Source organism: Lycium barbarum, chromosome 6 (assembly GCF_019175385.1).
Source record: "Lycium barbarum isolate Lr01 chromosome 6, ASM1917538v2, whole genome shotgun sequence".
Classification (NCBI taxonomy): domain Eukaryota; kingdom Viridiplantae; phylum Streptophyta; class Magnoliopsida; order Solanales; family Solanaceae; genus Lycium; species Lycium barbarum.
The window spans coordinates 116,036,841-116,058,958 of NC_083342.1; the positions used below are offsets into that span (position 1 = coordinate 116,036,841).

The window sequence follows — 22,118 nt, forward strand, 5'->3', positions numbered from 1 at the left end:
GTTTGGAAAACTGTTTTTCCACCATTTTCTGAAACTTCACAAACTGTTCAAAGAATTCAGACTTCTTCTCTATGGGATATATCCAACTATATCTTGTATAATCATCAACAAACAAAATGTAATATTTCATATGTTTTGAAGATTCAATAGGGGTCGGACCCCAGAGATCACAATGAATTTTAAGCAAAGGTTCCTTCGCAATCTTATTTCTCAATGCAAAAGAAAGTTTACAACTCTTTCCTAACTGGTAGCTAGTACAGATAGTAGGCATTTTATTCCAACTCTTGACATTTATGAAACTATTTCTATTCAAAAACTGTAATGACTTTAAGCTAGGATATCCTAATCTAGCATGCCAAATCTAATCTGTCTTCTTCCAGTCTAGTGTTGCTGTCAAAGCAAAGCTATTGTTATCTTCCAATGCATAGAGTCCTCCTTTATTAGTCCTCTTAGCCATGTGTTTCCCTGACTTCTTGTCCTTAACAACAACATCAGATTCATCAAACTCAAGAGTACAGGAATTATCTTTTGCAAGTTTACTAATAAATAGGAGATTCTTATTTATCTCAGGCACAACTAGGACCTCCTTAATTTTTAATCCAGACTTAGTGGTATTTCCAACATGTGTGATATTTAGATGTGATCCATTACTAATAATTATATTATCAGTTCCATTATAAGCCTTAACATCAGATAGGTTACCTATATTATTGGTCAGGTGATTTGTTGCTCCAGAGTCAACATACATAGCATTGTCCTCAGCTGTTGAGCCTTGTAAGTTGACTCCTACTAAGGCTTGTGGGAGGTCTTCTGCAGCCTAATATGAATAGTCCCATCTGTAAAAGCACTTGAGAGCAGTATGATGTTCTTACCACAAACTTGACAAACACCATTCTTGTCCTTGGCTTGATTGGAACCTTGAGCACTTTGATTGTTCTGAGTGTAGTTCTGTCTAGCAGGTTTGAAACCTATTCCCCCTGAACTATAGTTAGAGTTTCCTCTATTCTGATTATGATTTGATCTGCCTCTACCTCTGCCTCTTTGTGCAGAGAAAGCCATGTTGTGGTTTTCCTCAGGCATTTCTTCATCTTCTCTCATATCAAAGCCTCTAAGTGCATTGAAAAACTGGTTGAGAGTGGGATTTGGTGCTTTTCCAAGCTTAATAGTTCTGAAAGTCCTATATTTAGGACCTAGACCTATAGCAAAGTTAATCACCCTGCTATCCTCATTGTTACACCTCTCGTTTTTATCGCAACAAAGTCTGTGGTTTATTGTTAGTTCATACCCTTGGTATAGAGATCTGTACTCGAGTTTTGAGATATTAAGTGCCTTATCTCGTGTGTACCAAAGTATAAACATACGTTTCTTGCAATACGACAGGATTAGAAGTTAAACGAATCGAATTGACGCGAGCCGGAACGACTCAGGGAACTGGCAGGAAACTACCCCCATTTGACGGACCGTCGACGCCTCGACGATAGAATCAATCCACGTCGTCGATACACTGCCATCTCTAATTCTCAGGTGGCTGATTGACGGTGCAAGTCGACCAACCATCGACGGGTCGTCAACCCTCACGTCAAACTGCACCTCTGGAACTTTCTAGTACCATCTATATATATTTGGCCCTCACGTTTTATTTTTATTATTTTCACTCTCAAATCATAGAAAGCCCTAGAATATTTCCTCTCTATATGTTCCATCACATTAGTAAATATTTAGTAAGACTCGAGGCTCGTAAAACCCGAGATGGAGAAGAAAAAGGTTGTTCCTAGGGTTTCATTGAAGTTATGAGCTTGGGAATGGGAGTTGGAGTTGGATTTTGGAGTCCTAGCCCCCTCAAGGTATGTGTAAGCTTCTTATCCTTGTTATTGAGTTGATCATTAAGAATCTTAGTGGTTTTAAGTAAAGGAAATATAGTTATGGAAATAGTAAGTTGAATAAAGGTCAAGGAGAGATAAGGGACTGTTTTGAGAAATTGTAGTAGAATTGATTATGTTTTGATATGTAAATATTGATATTGTTGTGGTTGGTGTTGTTGTTGATATTTGAGTTGAATTGGAAATTAAAGGATTATTGAGTTACGAAGGGGATGTTATCCGAAATTCGTTAAGTTCCTTTTGCACTTAAATTGAATAGTAAGTGATGTAAATGATCTAATTGTGGCCTATGTTATCTTGATTGTAGACTTACGAGTCCGAGAAGTAGAATTTGGACGATTAGATACGTTTCGAGGTATGTTAAGGCTATCATTTCTTTCATTTTGGCATGACCTGATGATATTAACTAACAAGCGAGTAAACGAGCTTCCATATTACTCCACTTTTAGAAGCATTAGGAGTTCTTCAGTCTTTGATGTTTCTGTACCTCGTTTATGATTGTTCTTTCTGTTCATGGGTCTTAGATTTCTTATATTGGTGATATTAGCTCAAAGATGTCCATCGGAGGTAATACGACTTTATGTCACTCTGAGGGTTCTATGTATTCAGTTGATTCATGCATTGCATTCATATATATTTATGCACGTTGACCTATGACCAGAAGGCGATATATACGCGAATATTATATGTATATATGGGGTATGAGGGGAAAACGGATAGGCATATATGCATTACCACCTGATCAGCTGGTGTACAGTGATGATGATATTGATGATGGCCACAGGGAGGCCGAGGGGGGATGAGATATGGATCGGGCTGATCGTTCCTCAGCACTATGACCTACATGTATATACATGATTTTCATAGAGAGCATGCATATCATACGCCCTCAGAGGCATTTTTCAGTTTTACGGATTTATATAGATATTCAAATGTGCAGACGTATTCAGATAGACAGCTTGGCCTTTGAGTTTTAGATTTCTTTCATGACTCTTATGTATATGTTACTCTGATGCCTTACATACTCAGTACATTACTCGTACTGACTCCCTTATTGCTCGGGAGGCTGCGTTTATGCCCGCAGGTTCAGATAGGCAGACAGGCGGTCCAGCTTAGTAGGACTTTTGTCTGGCGGTGGTCGGTGCGCTCCACTTGATCCGGAGCTGTAGTTTACTTTGGTATGCTATTTTTGAAATGCATATATATGGGTATGACGGGGCCCTGTCCCGTCCTTTCTACATTTTTATACTCCAGTAGAGGTCTGTAGACGGTTGTATGTAGACGACATGTGACGTAGCCTTGTCGGCTACCATTCTTTTATGTACAGTATATGTAGCGGCCTAGTCGGCTTGTACCATTTTTTTTTCTATATATATATATATATCTTGATGGTACATAGTTCATGATGTTATCCTTTCTTGAGTCAGTATAGTTCAGATTGAGTTACTTATGGACCCTTGTTATTCAGTGTTATCCAGGTACGAGTATAGGGGTGTTTGGTCACTAGAGATCAGGCACTCGCCATGACTCATCGGTTTGGGTCGTGACACTCATCAACAGGTTTGTGTATGGCAGCAAGACCATCACATATTCCCTTAAACTCCTTCTAATATTCATCAAGTTTCTTAGATCCTAACTTGATGTTTTGCAGTTGCTGTTTCAGTTGAAACTCCTTGTCCTTTGTTGCTTGAAGATATGATTCTTCTAAGCATTCCCACATCTCCTTAGCTGTAGAATAACCAACAATGAAATACATGCTTTCCTCAGTCATAGTACCTAATATCCATGTTCTCAATAGTATATCTTTCTCTTCGCAATCACTGTCTTGTTTTTCCTTCTCCTTATCAGCAGGAGCGTTTTCCTTTCCATCTGTGACAGATGATTCTTCCTCACTTGCTTTCTCCTCCTTAATCCAGTCGAGTACTTTCAGAACTTGCATGAGTTGCATGATCTGAGTCCTCCAAATCAAATAGTTAGTAGGCTTAAGTTTGATAATACAAGCAACAATGAAATAATGGTGTAAAGAAGAAGTTGACAGTGACATAGGAGATGAGGTTGAAGCCATTGTGGGAAGTTTTTTAGAGTGATTTGATACGCAGCTTTGGCTTTCTTTAATGCTTTGATACCATGTAGAAAACACAGTATAGAAAGGGAAAAGAGAAGCCTTGTATATATTTCAAGTGATGATTTACAAAGTGTACATGAAGCCTTCTTATATAGGCTCGAGATCACTGATGGATGCATGCAGGTAAGATGAGTCCTACTTAACTTCTACTACATGTGTGTATCCTAATCATACTCATGTACATCTGATACACTAAGAATATACACGGATATACCACTGATATACACAAGATATACATAGTCTCTATTCTATCTGATGAAGAGTTCTATTGCTACTAGACTGCTATTGACTCTTAATCTCTAACATATTTAATCTTCCGTGTATAAGCTAAACTCTATGCACTAAATCATTTACTATAGAAGTAAAGGACACACATACGAATAAATGATCTATTTAAATCATTATTAAAAATTGAATAAACAATTATTCTATAATAAATACTATATCCAAACACATGGTTAATAGTAGATATCCCAACAACTCTAACATAATCTTTTAACATTACCATTAACAAATAATACAATCAAAAATAGAAAATAAGCTAGAAAGCGATCTCAACCTTCCGTGCTTATAATTCCACATGTCAGCCATCGAAGGTGCATTGATAATTACTTGAGTAAAGTCTAATAGAGCAAAGCCAAACTCCATAAATTATATTTCGGACCTTTTCCTAGCGTGATGTAAATGTTGATCAAACAAACTTCAGTATGTTTTGGTGTGTTGCTTAAGTTACGACTGATTCTAACACTAGTTAAGTTTTGTGTTCACTAGACTCAACCTTGTCTCTTTGTTCTTGGAAGCTACTTGCACGTGTAAAACCAATTAAATTACAATTATGAGTACTCTGTGGTCTTCTGGATCGGTGCATATGGCACACGTTATAGAAATCAAAGTCAATTTCTCATGCATGTGATAGTACTATACCCTAATGGCATAATCCATACTTCTCCCATCAGAAGTCACAAAACTTTCTTTCAACCCCTAATATTTGCTAGCTCTTTCTTCTCTGCATTTTATTGTTTTAACTACTTCCTCAATTTCAATTTATGTGTTTCACTTTCTTTTTAGTCATATTAGAAAAGAATATTACTTTCTACATTTAGACACTTTCAAATTGAACATCAGACATGTCATATTCAAGACTACTAATTCCCTTGCAAATAATGACTTGAATTGCAATGTCCCAATTTGGTATTCGGAACTGTGTCAACTGCCCAGGGATGCTAGGGAAAATTTCAACATGGATAGACTTGGCCTTCCTTCCTTTCGTACCAAACAGCAAAGGAACTCGTTTAGCATAGATAGACATTTGCAAAGAATTTATGTTTTTGATGTCAAAGGAACTCGTTTAGCATAGATAGACATTTGCAAAGAATTTATGTTTTTGATGTCTCCAGATGAGATGTATAGTAATTTCAGGGGAGTTTATATGTATATGCTAATATAACTTCCTTCAGGACCCTGTTTGAGAGCTTATTTGCTATCCTACACCCTTGTACATGTTGGAGCATGTTCCAACATTCGTAGGCTATGGAATATAGGATTTTCTATATTCCTATCATGTACTGCTTTCTTATCAATATATACCGGTCCATGCTCACTGAGCAGAAATGGACAAGATTTATTAAAAAAAAAAAATTATGCAACTTTCAGCTTTAGACCACATTTTTTTTTCTTTTCAGAAACTTTATATTCAGTTAAATTAAAATAAATTGGAACGAAGGAAGTATCTTTTTAAGGATAAGCTCCCGCTCTAGCTCATTGGTCTATCCCTTTGCTCTATTTTTGCTAATTTGGACCTTTATCTCACATTATCAATTTATTTTTCTAATTCTCTTGGAAAAATATCCTTGAGCATATCATTTCACTTTCAAAAATTTAGTAATTTCTTTTCGTAATTATATATCGTTATTTTCTCTTCACGGATATATAGACGTTGAGATTTAAGTACTGTTTCTAGTATATACTCCATATAGTAGTACATTGACCCTGTCACATAACGACTATATTTAGCTGATACTAAAGGACAGATTATTACTATGTTTGAATTGGTTGAATTTTAAGAAGAGGTCCCTTTCCCTTCTTCCAAGTTCCAAGTAGTGTGTTCTTTCAATCAAAAAGATTCTACGAGTAATTTGAATTGTTGCTTAAAAATCACTTAAAGGATCATAGGCTTCAAATGCAATTCACTCATTACTAATATACTAGTATATGATCTTGTCCTAGAATGACTTATCACCCTTTTCGTCCCGTAGACAAATTAATAGAATATTATTAGGTGATTTTACATTCTCTTGTGTCTACTTTATGTTAAACGTACTTAGAGATCTAGCTATATAATTACAGAACGCAATGTTGGTCAAGCAATCTCCAGTTATAATAATCCATAATTCTTCATAGTTTTACTGCCAGCTCATTGGTTAATCATCTTAATTGAAGAAAAAACAGGTGCTTAAGAGACACTCTTTTCCTAGGGTGTCAAAGCAATCACTCACTAGTAAGTTACGTAACTATGAAATTGCTCCAACAAGAATTAAGGTTTGTGTTTACTAGACCCCAACATCATCACCTGGTTAATTCTCCAAAAACTGTAATTAAAATCAATTCCAAGAATTACCACTAAGAGAAAAAGAATTAATTAAGTAGGAATGAGTGTACTAAACTTCTCATAAGTCATGATCATGCATGTGACACCCCTTCTATATAAACCTTAGCACCCTCTTGACAATTTTCCCATCCAATAAGCACAGCAAATCAAAGCCATTCTCTTAAAAATTCCTTGTTACATTTCTCCAAGAGAAAAAAAAAATGGAAAAACTTGTCCTTCCCCTAATTTTACTTCTCATTTTCTCTATCTTTGTTGTTGAGGGTGCAGTTGTGTCTAAATTTGTAGAATCACAATGCAAGCATACTCGTTATCCAGATCTATGTATGAGTTCTCTTGCAACTCATGTGAATCCAACATCACAAGATCCTCAAGAAATAGCTCAAGTTGCTTTGAAAGTGAGCCTAGTGAAGGCAGTATACACAAAAAACTACCTGAAAACAGTGTCCAAAGAACTCAAACAAAACAAGGCTAAGGAATATCAAGCGGTGAAAGATTGTTTAGATCAAATGTCAGATAGCGTTTCTCAGCTCACAAATTCATTCAAAGAGTTCCAACACATGAAGAGTGCAGAAAATAGTGAAGGAGATTTTGCTTGGTATCAAAGCAATGTTCAAACTTGGCTTAGTACAGTGTTGACAGACACATATATTTGCATGGATGGGTTTAATGGGTTCCCCATGGGTGGTAAGACGATGGCTATGATTAAAGCTAGGGTACTAAATGTTGCTCAAGTTACTAGCAATTCGTTAGCTTTGCTTAATGGATTTGCAGTTAGGCATAGAGTTTCTCGTCACTCCAGCCCTGGCAAAATTAACAAGCCCTAGTGATCAGGACTTTGGAGAAGTCACTCAAATCTTGAATATCTTTATTTAATTTTATATCTTATAGATATTTTTTGTTATGTATGTCAAAAATCGTATGTAACTTCTACAATAAAATTCACGTCGAGAAAATAATATTCAAGACAGAAAAATATCACATTATAGTACTTTATTTCAAATATGATGAGTATTACAATCTCCACTAATCCTCTGATTCTTCTTTTTGAAAATATATTCAAGGGCTTTTGAGCTTGATCTTGAATTCGGTGAACTTGATCTTGACTTTTTTTTAATTATAAATTTTCATGATGTAAGTCATGGTGGCAATGTACATTATTCATGAAAAAACACAAAAGCATATGGGGGGACTAGACCAAATACCCATGTATACATCACAAATTGCAGTGCCGTCCAGGCAAATTAAAACAGGAGAATGTTTCCACATTATATGTTGCACATTCTCACTAAGCTACAAGGCTATACAATTAGCTAACAAAAGTTGGTCTTGCCATAACTCATATCTGATCCTAATATTGGGCAACTACATTCTATAAAAAACAAATGGACCTTTAATACCAGCTGGTATCTGATCAAAGGCGTTATAGAGCATCTGTTCGTCCAAAGTTGTAGCCAATTTAGCAAGGTAATCTGTTACTTTGTTTTCTATAGGAGTGAGAGAAGGTAATTCCATTATTGTTAATCAACTTTGCGGCATCCTCGATCTACAATAGTCTTCAAGTTAATGTTTTGAGAGGTCTTGTCCTTCATCATATCTACAACAAGAAGTGAATCCATCTCAATGATGCACTGATCATGACCACTGTCCCTGAGCCATTTCACACCAAATCAAGCAGCCATAGCCTCAACAACAATGTGATCCTTACACTTTACAGGTGCAGCAAAAGCAAAAAACAAATCTCCTGAGTTGTCCCTAGCAATGCCAGCTTTTTCTTTTATGCCCAAAAAACTTCCATCAGTATTGACTTTTGTATCCCATTCTAGGGCTTTCTCCAAGCCACCATTTTGGCAATGAGTCTAGGTCTCAGTTTCTCAACCATCTCACACAGTTGTGTCCATTGAAGTTCCATTTTGTACATAGGGAATGCCTTATTCATAGATGCTTTAATGTGCCAAAAAACATGTTAACCTATTGTTCCTCCATTCTTCTAATGCAGAATCTGGTTTGAGTGTCATATCTGCAAGAACATCTTGTCGTCTACAGCTCCCAACATATCACCACATGATTGATCTGAATCATCATTCTATGAATTGCCTTATTTCAGATGTTTTCCACCAATCATGTAAGAAACCCCTTACTGGTTTGCTTTGGTATATAATGAGCAAAAGATGGCCAAATTACTTTCACAAACTCTGAGCAGGCTCACTCTCAATGAAAAGGTAATCTCTGGTTGAGGAGTGTCATCGCACAGGCAATTCAATAGATTTCTGTTTCTATACCTGCAAATTAATAACATCATTAGAAGTCAATTTAATCTGATTAGTCTCCATGATAAAAAGAAAATTAAAAGGAACATTGTTATGGCAAATTCTTTTGATAAGAGAGTCTGACAGTCCGGTATCTCTAATGGTTTTCCATGCTGATCTGTTGGAAAAAAACACCATCATTAGAAGCATTCCAGTTAAGGAAATCACTTCTGTTGCTAGACCCAATCTTCATGTTTGTCACATGAATACATGATCAACAAGCCATCTTGGGATAACTGTCAGTAGCCTCTGCAAATCCCAAACTTTTGTTAAAGAAACTTTTCACCTGAGTCTTGATAGGGTGTCTTCTCAGGACAATAGATATACAGCTATAGGACCATAGCTTGTACCAGAAACTACAATCCCTTTTTGTATATTCCAAATCATATTGTGCTTAGTTTTGGATCTAGTTTGAGTGAGAGTCTTCCAAATATAAGAATTACCAGAAATCTAAACTTTTGAAACAGGATGAGCCTTAACACAATATTTTGCTTTGGTGAATTTAGCCCATAATGAATCTTGCCCTCTGAATCTCCACCACCTCTTAATATTGAGAATGCCAATAAAATTTAGATTCTTACAACTTCATTTATATATGCAGAATGCATTTCCAACTCGTAATTTCTAGTCTTTTTTTTTTTTTTGGTCCTGGCATTATGTATTTGAAAAATATCACAATATCGTGTGAAAGGGAAAATGCATGATCATAACTAGGAGTGACAAATGAGTGTATTGGCTGAATTTAATGGGTTAAATTAATAAATGGGTCATGTCCCAACCTTAATGAGTCGGGTCAAGATGGGGTAAACAATGACTTCATAGTTTGATCAGTAAGTCTTACCAAGTTTTATTTTTTCTGTTAGTCTTCTTATAATTTGGTTTATTACAAAACAAAAATGATAAAACTCTATTTCTTCTTTATTATAGTTATATATATATAACATATCAAAAAATAAGAAAAAAAAAAAAGTTTAACGAAATTTCTGATAGGTCAATTTGAGCTACATATACCTTAAAATTAATTACTTTAGATGATTTCAATTTGGATAGATCAAAATGGGCTGAGTTACACTAACTTTGCACCCCTAATCAGAAGCAAACTAAATAAAAAGAGGTTTAAAGTAAAAGAAACTGTTATGCAATTAGACACTATAAACATAATGCAAGTTTAGTGCACTGTTAATATGTTATGCAAAAGTAAGGTAAAATAAATAATCACAAAACTCGAATAAAATTTTAAAATATTATCCAACAAAAACTTTGATAATTCTCCAAGGATTTTTTTTTTTTTTTTTTTAAGTAGAAATGTCGTCTCCTCTTTCCCTTCTATTTTACGTGCCTAAAGTTTCTTCCAATTTCGATAACGAAATCGTATAACCATATTTCTGAGATCTAATGAAGAATTTACGTAACAGAGCCTAATGCTTATAACTCAGCAGATAACCTGACACTAGTTTATTCTTTCAACCTTTTTTGGATAAATGCTCTTTTCAGGGGAAGCTAATTAATTAAACAGCAAAGATCATGTACATAAAATTTGACAAAATCAATTTCACTAAAGAATTAAGATTCGAAGTCAAAGTGAACGTAATTACACATAAATTAGACAATAACGGTGATGCCTAAGGTTGCTCGCGAAACTTTCTCTGCGTATATAATTATATTATAACTTGCAAAGGACGCATTCTATTGATTAGAAAACGTTACTTAAGTTTACGAATGACTCTAACATGAATTAAGGTTTGTGTTTACTAGACCCAAACTTATTTCTCTGTTCTTGGAAGCTACTTGCACGTGTAAATTACAATTACAATTCTGGATCTGTGTGCAGACGGCACACGTTACAGAAAACAAAGTCAAGTTATCATGCATGTGGTACTATACCCTAATTCATACTTTTCCCATCACAATTCACAAAACTATCTTACAACCCAAATGTTTGCATATGCAGTTCTTTCTTCCTTGCATTTTAAAGATCTAATCTATATACAGTAAAATTTAAAGAGTTTAACTGAGTATTTTATTTATCTTAGCTTCTTAAAAAATCCATACACATGATATGAGGGTGTTGTGCATGCAAAATCCCTTTGACTAGTCCAATTTTGGAATTATCTTGTGCTTGACTTAATATTAACTTCATTATTTTATTTTATTTTATTTTATAATACGGGTTAAACATAATTGGTGGACATAAATTAAGACCCGTAATAGGTTGCGCGCATTGTAGTTTCGAGCATTAAGGTATAATATGACATACAGATCTTGTAATATTGTTTACTTACTTTTACTTGTCATATTTTTTATTCATTTTACAGTTTTAATTACTCCATCTATTTTAATTTATGTATCTTACTTTCCTTTTCAGTATGTTCAAAGAAGAACGCCACAAAGTTCAAAGAATATTTGATAAATTGTACACAAATTTAATTTTAGATCACAAATTCAGAAAGAAAAAAAATTACTCATTTTGTCTCAATTTATGTGACATAGTTCGGATTTCGGGAATGAAACAGTTTAATTTTGACCGTGAATTCGGGCATGAAATCTTCAAGTTTTTTGAAATAAAATTTACATATTTGGAAACTACGTAAAACACGTATTAGAAGTCACAATGATTAACAATTCAAAATAATTAAAGGATATATGAAAAAAATTATTATCAAAGAAAGACTTGTTTGAATCTTGAAATTTGAAAGGTGTCACATAAATTGAGACAAGAGAAATGTTTTTTTAAACTTAGTGTCCAGTCAAACTAGACGTATATAAATTAAAACGGAAGAATATCTCTTAAGAACCATATATTGACTTGAGTTGTTATGTAGTATATAATAAGGATGAAGCTCCCGCTCACTCTAACAAGCTCTAGCATTGGAGTAAAATGGTCTATCCCTTGCTCTGTTTGGCTATTTTGGCATTTTATTTCACACAATCAATTTCTTTTTCTAATTCTCTTGAAAAACTCCTTGATCATTGTATTTGTAAAATATTGATATGCTACGTGGCTAATTCAGATGTCGACATGTGAAAATACAAGTCTAGTCAATTCTAAGTCAAACACAAGTCACCTTGGCGGAAGATCGGGAGATCACTCGGGACGGAAATCTACTCCGGGTCCACAACAAGCTTACCCTGAGTCCTCATACGTATGATAATCTTTGCTCGCCCGGAGTCAAGTGTCTGGTCAATCATCAGTATCCGAATAGGATAAGCTTCCCGGGCTAACAGACTCCGAAATATTCAGAGACCACTACAATGATTACAATTCAACATAAGTTATGTACGAAACGTTGAGATAATGGTCATAATGAGGAGCATGATATTGGAAAAATGATACTTTAAAATTGTACTATAAATGTACCACTTTTCTCCTATTTGTAGATCATCTGAATTTTACTATGAATTAATACTGCTTATCTTATCAAGATAGTATAAGTTGCTTGCTCTCAGTCGGCCATATTGTCCATTGACTCAACCAAGAGTCCTCAATAAGAATTCTATAGCTCTTCTACTTAATTTGCTTACTGATATTTTTTCACTTAATTTCATATCATTATGGTCTAATCTACGTTGCCAAAAGGCTGATTGTCTCATAGATAATTCACTTGTCTGTGACCTTATTTTACAAATTCAATTGTTAATCTTTAACCAAAATTTTAGGTTAAACAACTTGATCATTTCACTTTCAAGAATTTAGTGTTTCTTTTTGTTTACAAGGATAGACATTGAGATTCAACTGTTTCTGGTATTTAATAATTTATAAACGATGGGATTAATATGTAGGACATTAGTTGACCCTGTTATATTCTAATGACGATAATTAACTGATACTAAACGACAATTATTTATCTATTTGAATGGGTTGAATTTAAGAAAAGATTTATTCCTAGTAGTTTGTTTTCTCAATCGAAGATATCAATAAGATTAGATTAGTAATTTGAAGTTACTTAAAAATCACCTAAAGGAACATAGGCTTCAAATGCAATTTACTACTCATATGACCTTGTCCTAGAATGATTTATCACACTTTCGTTCCATAGAAAAAAAATAATACCACTATTATTACGTGATTTACATTCTCAGCTAGTCTCTACTTTATATTATACTTAGAGATCTAGCTATATAATTACAGAACGCAATGTTGGTCAAGCATTAAAAAAAATTGTTGGTCAAGCATCTCCAATAATGTTTTTCACTACACCTTATAGTAGTTCTTCATAGTTTTATCTCAGCTCATTGGTTATAAAACAAAATAAAAAGGTGATTTAGGAGACACTGTTTTCCTACTTTTGAGTGTCAAGGCAAATAGGCAATCACTCAATAATAAGTTGCGTGAATTCGAAATTGCTCCGACAAGAATTAAGATTTGTGTCTACTAGACCCCCTACATCACCACCTGGTTCCCAAAAATTGCTGGCCAAATTAATCATCAATTCCAAAAAATTGACTGGAAAAAAAATGATTAAGCATTGAGTGTACTAAACTTCTCATGACCCTGCATCTGATCACATCCCTTCTATATAAACCTTAGCTCCCTCTTAACAATTTTCCTATCAAACAAACACAACAAAAGCCATTCTCTCTTCATATAATATACTATTATAGCTTGAGCAAAATTCCTTGTTATATTTCTCAAAAAAATGGAAAAACTTGTCCTTCCCCTAATTTTACTTTTCATTTTCTCTATCTTTGTTGTTGATGGTGCAACTGTGTCTAAATTCGTACAGTCACAATGCAGACGCACTCGTTATCCAGATCTATGTGTGAGTTCTCTAGCAACCCATGTAAATCCAACATCACAAGATCCTCAAGAAATAGCTCAAGTTGCCTTAAAAGTGAGCATAGTTAAGGCAGTATACACAAAAAACTACTTGAAGATGGTGTCCAAAGAACTCAAACAAAACAAGGCTAAGGAGTATCAAGCGGTGAAAGATTGTTTAGATCAAATATCAGATAGCGTTTCTCAGCTCACAAATTCATTCAAAGAGTTTCAGCACATGAAGGGTGCAGAATATAGTGAAGGGGATTTTGCATGGTGTCAAAACAATGTTCAAACTTGGCTTAGTACAGTGTTGACCGATACATATATTTGTATGGATGGGTTTTATGGGTCACCCATGGGTGGTAAGACGATGGCTATGATTAACGCTAGGGTTCTTAATGTTGCACAAGTTACTAGCAATACTTTGGCTTTGTTTAATGGATTTGCAGCTTGGCATAAGGCTAATTCTAATGGTGGTAGCTACGGGAAAAATCAACCTTAAAGAAGGTTATAATAAATTTTATGAGTGTTTCAGCTAGCTAGTTGTGATCATGTGAACTTTGTGTCTTGATGGTGTATACATACATAGCACATGTTTGTAAACATGAATAATACCATGAATCAATGTGAATATGATATTTTGCATATCTTGTAAAAGAAAGGAAAATAATTTTGTTTGGTTAAATGAAAACAATATTCTTTTGCTAGAGGTCTTTTGGTTTGTTCAATATTTGTTCTGTTGTGCTCGAGCCAGGGGGGATTTAAAGGGAGCCGAGGGTGTTCGAACACCCTCCGCAAAAAATTACAGTGTATATATAGGGTAGATTTTCTGTGTTTATGTACATTTATTAACTTTTGAATACTCTGAACAAATGCAAAAAGTTAGCTTAAGTGGTCCAGGGTGTTCAAAATTGTGTTTAGCGTCCTAATCCTAGGTTCGATTCCCATCGAGTAGTTTTCACCCGCCATAGCTAAAAAAGAATTTTCAGCTGTAGCCTAATGCTAAAAAATTCAGCGTCGCTCCTTCACTTTATTTATGTGCTTACCTCATTAATGGCTCCTCCTTGCTTCCACCAAAATCCCCACTTTAAAAAAAAAATATATCAAAATCCACTATTAATATGATCCTATTTCAGATCCAAAAATAAGACGATCATCATCTCTCACAATTTCGTCCTTCCTCGCTCTTAATCCAATTTTATTTTCGTTTTTTCTGTATGAAATTCATCCACAATATAAAGTGTATTATAAAGTGTATACACATTATATAATAATGTATAAGAGATGTGTATACATCCATAAACACTGCTATACAATACTTATACATTGTATAGGTAATGTATCTATCATATAAATAGTGGTATAATCGTGTATATACATTGTATAACTATGTATAAAGTGTATACACATTATATAATAATGTATAAGAGATGTGCATACATCCATATACACTGCTATACAATACTTATACACCGTATAAGTAATGTATCTATATTATTTAAATAGTGTATATACGTTGTATAACTATGTATAACAGTGTAGATACACCTATCATACACATTTATCATACAAAAACACCACCCCACTGCCATTACACCTCCATTTTAACACCATAATCACCAAACAAGAAAAAAAAAAAAAAAAAACTGGAAGTAGATACAGAAGTCGTCCACCAATTTGCTATTGAACCTTTTTCATTTCAGATCTGAAAGCTTTTCCTCTTTGAGATGGGAGTTATAAAACATCCGTTGCCATCCTTATTTTATTCGGACTAAAGACCTTAAATTTGACTTTGTAGCAAGGAGGAGAAAAAGAAAGAAACAAATGCTCTCTCTGTTTCAATTTGTTTGAATCTATTTTCTTTTTAGTCTGTGCCCTCTGTTTCAATTTGTTTGAACTTATTTTCTTTTTAATATGTGCCAAAATGAATAACTTTTTTTCTAATTTGGAAACAAATTCACTTTATGAATGATTTACAGCCACACAAATTTTCAAGACTTATTTTGAATCATAACTTTTAAAAGTCTTCCCCCTTATTTAAATATCATACCTAGTCAAATGGATTCGTATAAATTGAAACGGAGAGAATAAGAAAGAGCGAAAGATGGAAAGATGGAGAGAGAGAGAGATGGACATCTGGAAAGAAGAACAAAAAGAGACACAGGGGGTTGATTGAAAAGACAGTCACTTGGGAGAGAGATAAGGGAGTGGTGACCAAGTTTAACACTTAATTGGGCTAAATCGGGTAAGAATAATAATTGAGCTAATTTCTCTAAACTAGATGAGTGAATGGTCATGAGCCTTAATTTCCCTATTTTCAATTTCGTATTTATCCCCAATTATTGACTTGACTTTGTTTGTTCAAAGGTTAAGATTAATACAATTTCTACTTCCATATACCAACTGGTAGCCCAACAGAATTCTAAGCTGATTCGACTACTAAAATTCGAAGAAATTGCACGATTTGTGCTTCAAATGACTGGTCTTTAATTTTTGTCCTTCAGAATCAAACTTATTCCTAACAGGGTATAAATTCTTTAAGGCACAAAATATAACTTGTGAGATATTATGATGCAAAAATATAAATTAATGTCTTGCGAAAAAGTTGTTTGCTTTAAGGAGCAAAAATCAAAGATCAGCACAAAACAGGAGCAAAAGTGCAATGACCCCTAAAATTCTTGGTTCATTCATGAGACAGCCCAACGCACAAAAGCCCATGAAGAAAATTGGTCATAGCAAAGCCAATTATGGGCTGGACAGCAATTCGTTTCATTTTTCTGTGCGGATTGGCCTTCTTTTGGGGTGGTCTTTAATTGGGTCCGGAATCAAAATGCCCCAAAAAAACCATTTTGAACCAAAATACCCCAGTAATAAAAATAATGTTACAAAAGTGCCTTTAGCGCAGTAAAATACCGCGTTATAGCACTTCACGAAGACGGAGCCGTTAAGTGCTTTAGCGCAGTATTTTACTACGCTATGCAAATGTTTCTCTCACCTATAGCGCAGCATTTTACTACGCTATAGGACTCATTCTCTCACCTATAGCGCAGTAAAATACTGCACTATATGACCCAACTAAAACCCCGTCGGGTTCCACCACTGGTCCCTCCAGTGGCAAAAAAATTGAAAAATGCCATTGGAGGCGATACCAAGGTGGTCCCCACATCCAAAAAATGTCGTTTTCTATTAAATTTCGTCCGGAAAGTTTAGATTCTCGGTATATTCAAGTCAAGGAGCAAGATTCTAAGTTCGAATTTTGGGAAAAAGCGGCGTACAACTCGATTAAAATAACTCTACAAAAAATCTTCGATTAAGGTTTTCTACTATGAACTTTTGTTATTATTTTGTTATGTACATTATATTCTAAGCATGCTTAGCATTTAATCCTTGCTATTTTCCAAAAAAAAAAAAAAAAAAAAAAAAATCTTGCTCTTGTTCGGACTGGGCAGTGGCTTTTGCCACTGTTCCTATTTTTATTTTTTTTGTTTAATTCATTATTTGTTAAATGTTTATGAATTGTTAATTTGTTAAATGTTTATGAATTGTTAATTTGCTATATGTTTATGAGTTGTTAATTTGTAATTATTTATGAATTGTTAATGAATTATTATTTTTGTTAATTGTTTATTTGTTAAATATTGTTTATGAATTGAAAGAAGTTGATTGGTAATGAATTATTATGTTGTTAACACTTTGTTTGGATGATTGTTATGTATTGTTTTGACATTTATCGTATTGTGTTGTATTGTATAGGACCAAATCAGTGGTTACATAAAATAGGACCTTTCGTCGTTACATAACAATAAAATTAAAGTAACAATCAAAGCAAAAATTTTATTTAAACTAACAACATAATATAATACAATAGGTAACAACCATCCAAACAAGTTGTAAATGATTATGAAATGTTAATCTATATAATTTTAAAAACGTGAATATATAAGTTAAATAAGAAAAGATTATCTTAAAAAGAATAGTTAAAGTTCTTCTTTTCATAAATACATAAGCTAACGAAAAAAATGTAAAGTTTGTAGGAAAATATGTGGTCGACGAGCATACTCTTTTAGTTTAATTTTATCATAGTTGTGTTGGCTATTTGGTCAACTAAAAATATATCACATATTCAAAATAGAGTTCCAAACAAATATTACTGCTGAATTTCGATTCCCAAACTAATTAACTTAACAAGTCTTTGCCATCACATAATTCAAAAGTAATTAACTTAAAAATCTTTGCCATCACATATGTGTCCTTACTATCACATATTAAATTTACTGCATATCCCATATTAATTATTCACAAGATATAATACTACTTCACATATTCCTTACAAATTATTAATTAGTTAATATAATTTATCTTTCATTTCAAGAATAATGACTAATTTAGTTTGTACAGACCGGACTCTTTCATGGATCCGAATGTTCCCCCCGGCGCCTGATGCTCACCTGGGGTCCGCTGTTCACCCGGGGCCCGCTGATAGATCAGTATTGTCTTTGCAAGACAATCATAGGTCAGAGTTATTATGGGCCGATACTATAGGGACATCTACTAGGATCCGTCCCCGTAGGCTGCAGAGAGCGTGGGCTCTTTTACGCGAGCACCCCCCACACCTTCGCGTGTTGGAGATATTGTTTCGGGGCGACATCTACCGTTGCGTGTCCGTTGGTCGGGTACAACATGATTGGGCGCTCATCACGGCCATGGTTGAGCGGTGGAGGCCAGAGACACATGCCTTCCATCTTCGCACTGGTGAGGCCACGATTACACTTCAGGATGTGGAGGTCCTCTTTGGATTGCGAGTAGATGGAGAGCCACTATACACTCGGTACGAGCCTCCTCCTGGTCAGACGTGGGTGACAAAGTTGACTAGGCTCACCCACTTCGTGCCTGATGCCGCGGCCCATATATCGGGACAGAGTCGGGTTCAGCTTAGTGCACTCTGCACTTATTTGGAGGGTCTGGATCCGGTTGTGGACGGCACCTCGCAGGACGATGTTGATCGTCATGCCCGTTTGTACCTGCTTATTATATTCGGGGGCATCTTGTTCCCGAACTCATCGGGTGCCTTTGTCAGTTTACGTTATTTGATTTTCTTGGAGCATCTGGATCGCTTGGGAGACTACAGCTGGGGGGGTGCTGTTTTGGCGTATCTTTACAGATGCCTGTGCCGAGCGTCTATTGGTGTTGTCAGAGATGTGTGTGGATTTTTTGCTCTTCTCCAGGTAATATTTTAAGTGCGCGTTCCTTTAATGTGAACAAACCTCTTGAAAGGACGACTAAAAAATCGTATTTTCTAATATCGCTTACAGTTATGGGCGTGGGAGAGGATGCTGCCTTTTCAGCCCGTACTTAGGCATCACCTCGAGATTGACATGCCTTATGCGAGGAGGTGGACAGCGTGTTTTGACCGGGATGTGGATACGCACCACAGTATTCTTCCATTCCGGGACCAGCTTGATCACATGACGGACGATGCGGTAAAACTATTTAAATTTACATTAATAATTTAATTAAACGTCTTTTCTACTTGGTGATCACTGATTTTGTATTTATACGTTATGCAACTATTTATATGGACGTCGTACGCTGCTATATTAGATGGTTTGCCGCCCTTCTGTAAGGCAGGTCAGGGGGTTTGGAGGTCGCGATGTCCATTGATACACCTGGACATCGTAGAGGATCACATGCCCGAGCGTGTCTTACGACAGTTTGGGCATACACAAAGTATACCCCCTTATGTCCGTCATGAGCTCCAACACTACCAGCGAGACGATCGGGCTGCCGTTGATGATGATTTTCTGGCTTTCATGGATGTCCAGCTCCACCATTGGGAGAACAGGTTGGGCACTTTAGCGGTGGTCGCCCATTTGACTCCCATTGAGCATTACATGTGCTGGTATCATCATATCCCACGCCGATTGATCGGCAACCCAGCTTTGCGTCCCCCTAGGGATGTAGGATACTCAACACTCGCGGGGCAGTACGAGGCATTGGTAAGTTTATCGTATTTAGATTTATTTAATTGCATTAATTGTTACGTTTTAAAAATAAACTTTTTTTTCTGTTAAACACAAATGCAGGTGGTGGCTGTACAGCGTTTACGCATCTTGGGGTTAAAGCATATGCCTTACCCTGGGCTTGCGGGGCTTGCCGCGGAGATGGTACGGATATCCGAGGATGGTATCCGGCAGGCAGGCGAGATTAGGCGCATGGCGGCGCCTGTTCCGGAGGTTGAGTATCAGGCAGCACCGGGAGGAGGACCGGATGCTCTCAGAGGAGGAGGCCGTGCTGGTAGAGGACGTCGTGCTGCCGGAGGACGCCGTGCGCGTAGAGGACGCGGCGCTGCTGCTAGAAGACCTGGTGATGGAGGACACCATCTGGTAGATGAGGCGGATGAGGCCGATTCCATTCCAGAAGGCGTTCGTGGTCTAGTCCATCCGCAACCGTTCCAGGCTGGTGGCAGCTCACCTCGGGACTCACCTACGTTTACGCCGACACTCTTACTTGCTGAGATACCCGGGTCTTCATCACAGCCGAGCCAGAATACACACATGGAGGAGCGTGATAACGTTGATTGGGCGGCGTTACGCGTTTCATTAGCTGATGAGCGGCCTATGAGGAATTTAGAGGGAGCCAGGATTCTTGACTTCGATGAGTTTTTGATCCCGGTTAGTATTTAAAATACTTATTTGTTCCTTTAAAATTATTTATTTTAAATATATATATATATGTTACTCATTATTTAGTAATATTTTATATTTTAGGATTCGGCGCCAACGGGTCCACCAGAGCCACCCACTCAGGCATTTTCTCATGGGCCTACCGAGCCAGCGATGTCTTCCCATGTGACTGTCGAGCCACATGTAAGCTTTTTATTAAAATTAGTTTTAGTCAATATAAGGTCAATATTTAATATACATATTTGATTATTTAAAGTACTTATTTAAATATGTATGTTACTTATTATTTCATTTTTTTCATATTTTAGGATTCGGCGCCAGTGGGTCCACAGGAGCTACCCATTCAGGAGCATTCTCATCAGCCTGTCGGAGCAGAGGTGTCTTCTCATGAGACTCCCGAGGCGCATGTAAGTTTTTTACTTAAAACCAATTTTATTCAATATAAGGTAAATATTTATTTAATTTTTACAACCTTTACTTGGACTTCGAACAGCATCTCGTCCAGGAGACTACCTCATATTCATCACCACACCCATCTTAGGAGCCTACAGACCCATCTCAGGAGCCTACTCAGGCGCCCGTTGACACACAGGTTTGATTAAATAAATAATGTTAATGTATTCAATATAAATAAGAAATTGTACTAATATTTATATGCTTTTTAGGTTCATCCTTCGGCGCCTGCGGTGGCGACTCCCGACGAGGAAGAGGTCGAGTTTCCAGACTCAGCTCAGCCTGAGGTTCTGAGCGTAGCGGGACTTGATCCCAAAAAGAAGCACGTTCTAGTTAAAGGAGCAAGGGCTAGGGGAAAAGGAGATGATCATGACTTGGAGCGCCCGGTTATTAAGAGGAAAAAGGGCGATGGAGACGATGGCGATGGCGGTGAGGATGGTATGAGCCTTAGGCCTAGGGATAGTCTCTGACATACTACATGTGGGACCCATCCTCGATAGTGTATATACATTAGTGTTGTATAATTTATCGTAAATATTATCTATTTTTTGCATATTTATAAATATTATCTTAGTCTTTATTATTGTTTATAGTTTCACATCCTAAATTGATAATTTAAAAAAACGTGACACATTCGAAATAAAGTTAAGCATTAATTTAAAAATAAGGCGAAACCCTAAAAGATAAATAACTTAAAGTTAATGACTACAAGTCTTCAAACAAAAAAGGACTTCGAGCACTTTTCAACCACTAAAACGACAATCCAAAGTATTGCGTATTCTTGATGTGTTGAGCCTATTTTATTAATTGTAAAAATATAACTAGAGTTCTATATAAAATATTGAAGTTCCGGAATCTCAAAGCATGATTAATATACGGCTAAACTACGTAAAAAGGAGTGAACATGTAATGCTTTAGAAAAAGGCGGAGTCCTATAGCGCAGTAAAATACTGCGCTATGGGTGAGAGAAACATTTGCATAGCACAGTAAAATACTGCGCTATAGCACTTAACGGCTCCGTCTCCGTGAAGTGCTATAGCGCAGTATTTTACTGCGCTAAAGGCACTTTTGTAACATTTTTTTTGTTGGGGTATTTTGGTTCAAAATGGTTTTTTTTTTGGGGCATTTTTGGTTCCGGACTCTCTTTAATTTTTGGCCCTCAAATTGGTGGTCTTTAATTTTTGGCCTTCGCCTGTTCTGAGTTTGAACCCCAACTCAGTAAAAATTTTGCCTTCAAAACTCTATCTTAAGGTAGAATTTTGCCTTCGAAATTCTACCCCTTAAGTTGCGCCAAAGCTTCGTTT

At 35.9% G+C, this 22,118-nt stretch overlaps 2 protein-coding genes across 2 annotated transcripts; both read left to right on the forward strand.

The window, feature by feature from the left end:
- The first annotated feature begins 6,760 nt into the window (after nucleotides 1-6,760).
- On the forward strand, nucleotides 6,761-7,576 carry LOC132645731 (21 kDa protein-like). Its single transcript, XM_060362891.1, has one exon. It carries the CDS (start codon nucleotides 6,814-6,816, stop codon nucleotides 7,435-7,437), a length of 624 nt encoding a protein of 207 aa, XP_060218874.1. The 5' UTR covers nucleotides 6,761-6,813; the 3' UTR covers nucleotides 7,438-7,576.
- Nucleotides 7,577-13,487: 5,911 nt separating this feature from the next.
- LOC132645732 (21 kDa protein-like) lies at nucleotides 13,488-14,244 on the forward strand. Its single transcript, XM_060362892.1, has one exon. It carries the CDS (start codon nucleotides 13,557-13,559, stop codon nucleotides 14,178-14,180), a length of 624 nt encoding a protein of 207 aa, XP_060218875.1. The 5' UTR covers nucleotides 13,488-13,556; the 3' UTR covers nucleotides 14,181-14,244.
- Nucleotides 14,245-22,118: the final 7,874 nt, after the last annotated feature.

What these genes read in the sequence shown, in the direction of transcription:
- LOC132645731 (XM_060362891.1), top strand. Translation starts at nt 6,814, where the DNA reads ATGGAAAAACTTGTCCTTCCCCTAATTTTACTTCTCATTTTCTCTATC.
- LOC132645732 (XM_060362892.1), top strand. Translation starts at nt 13,557, where the DNA reads ATGGAAAAACTTGTCCTTCCCCTAATTTTACTTTTCATTTTCTCTATC.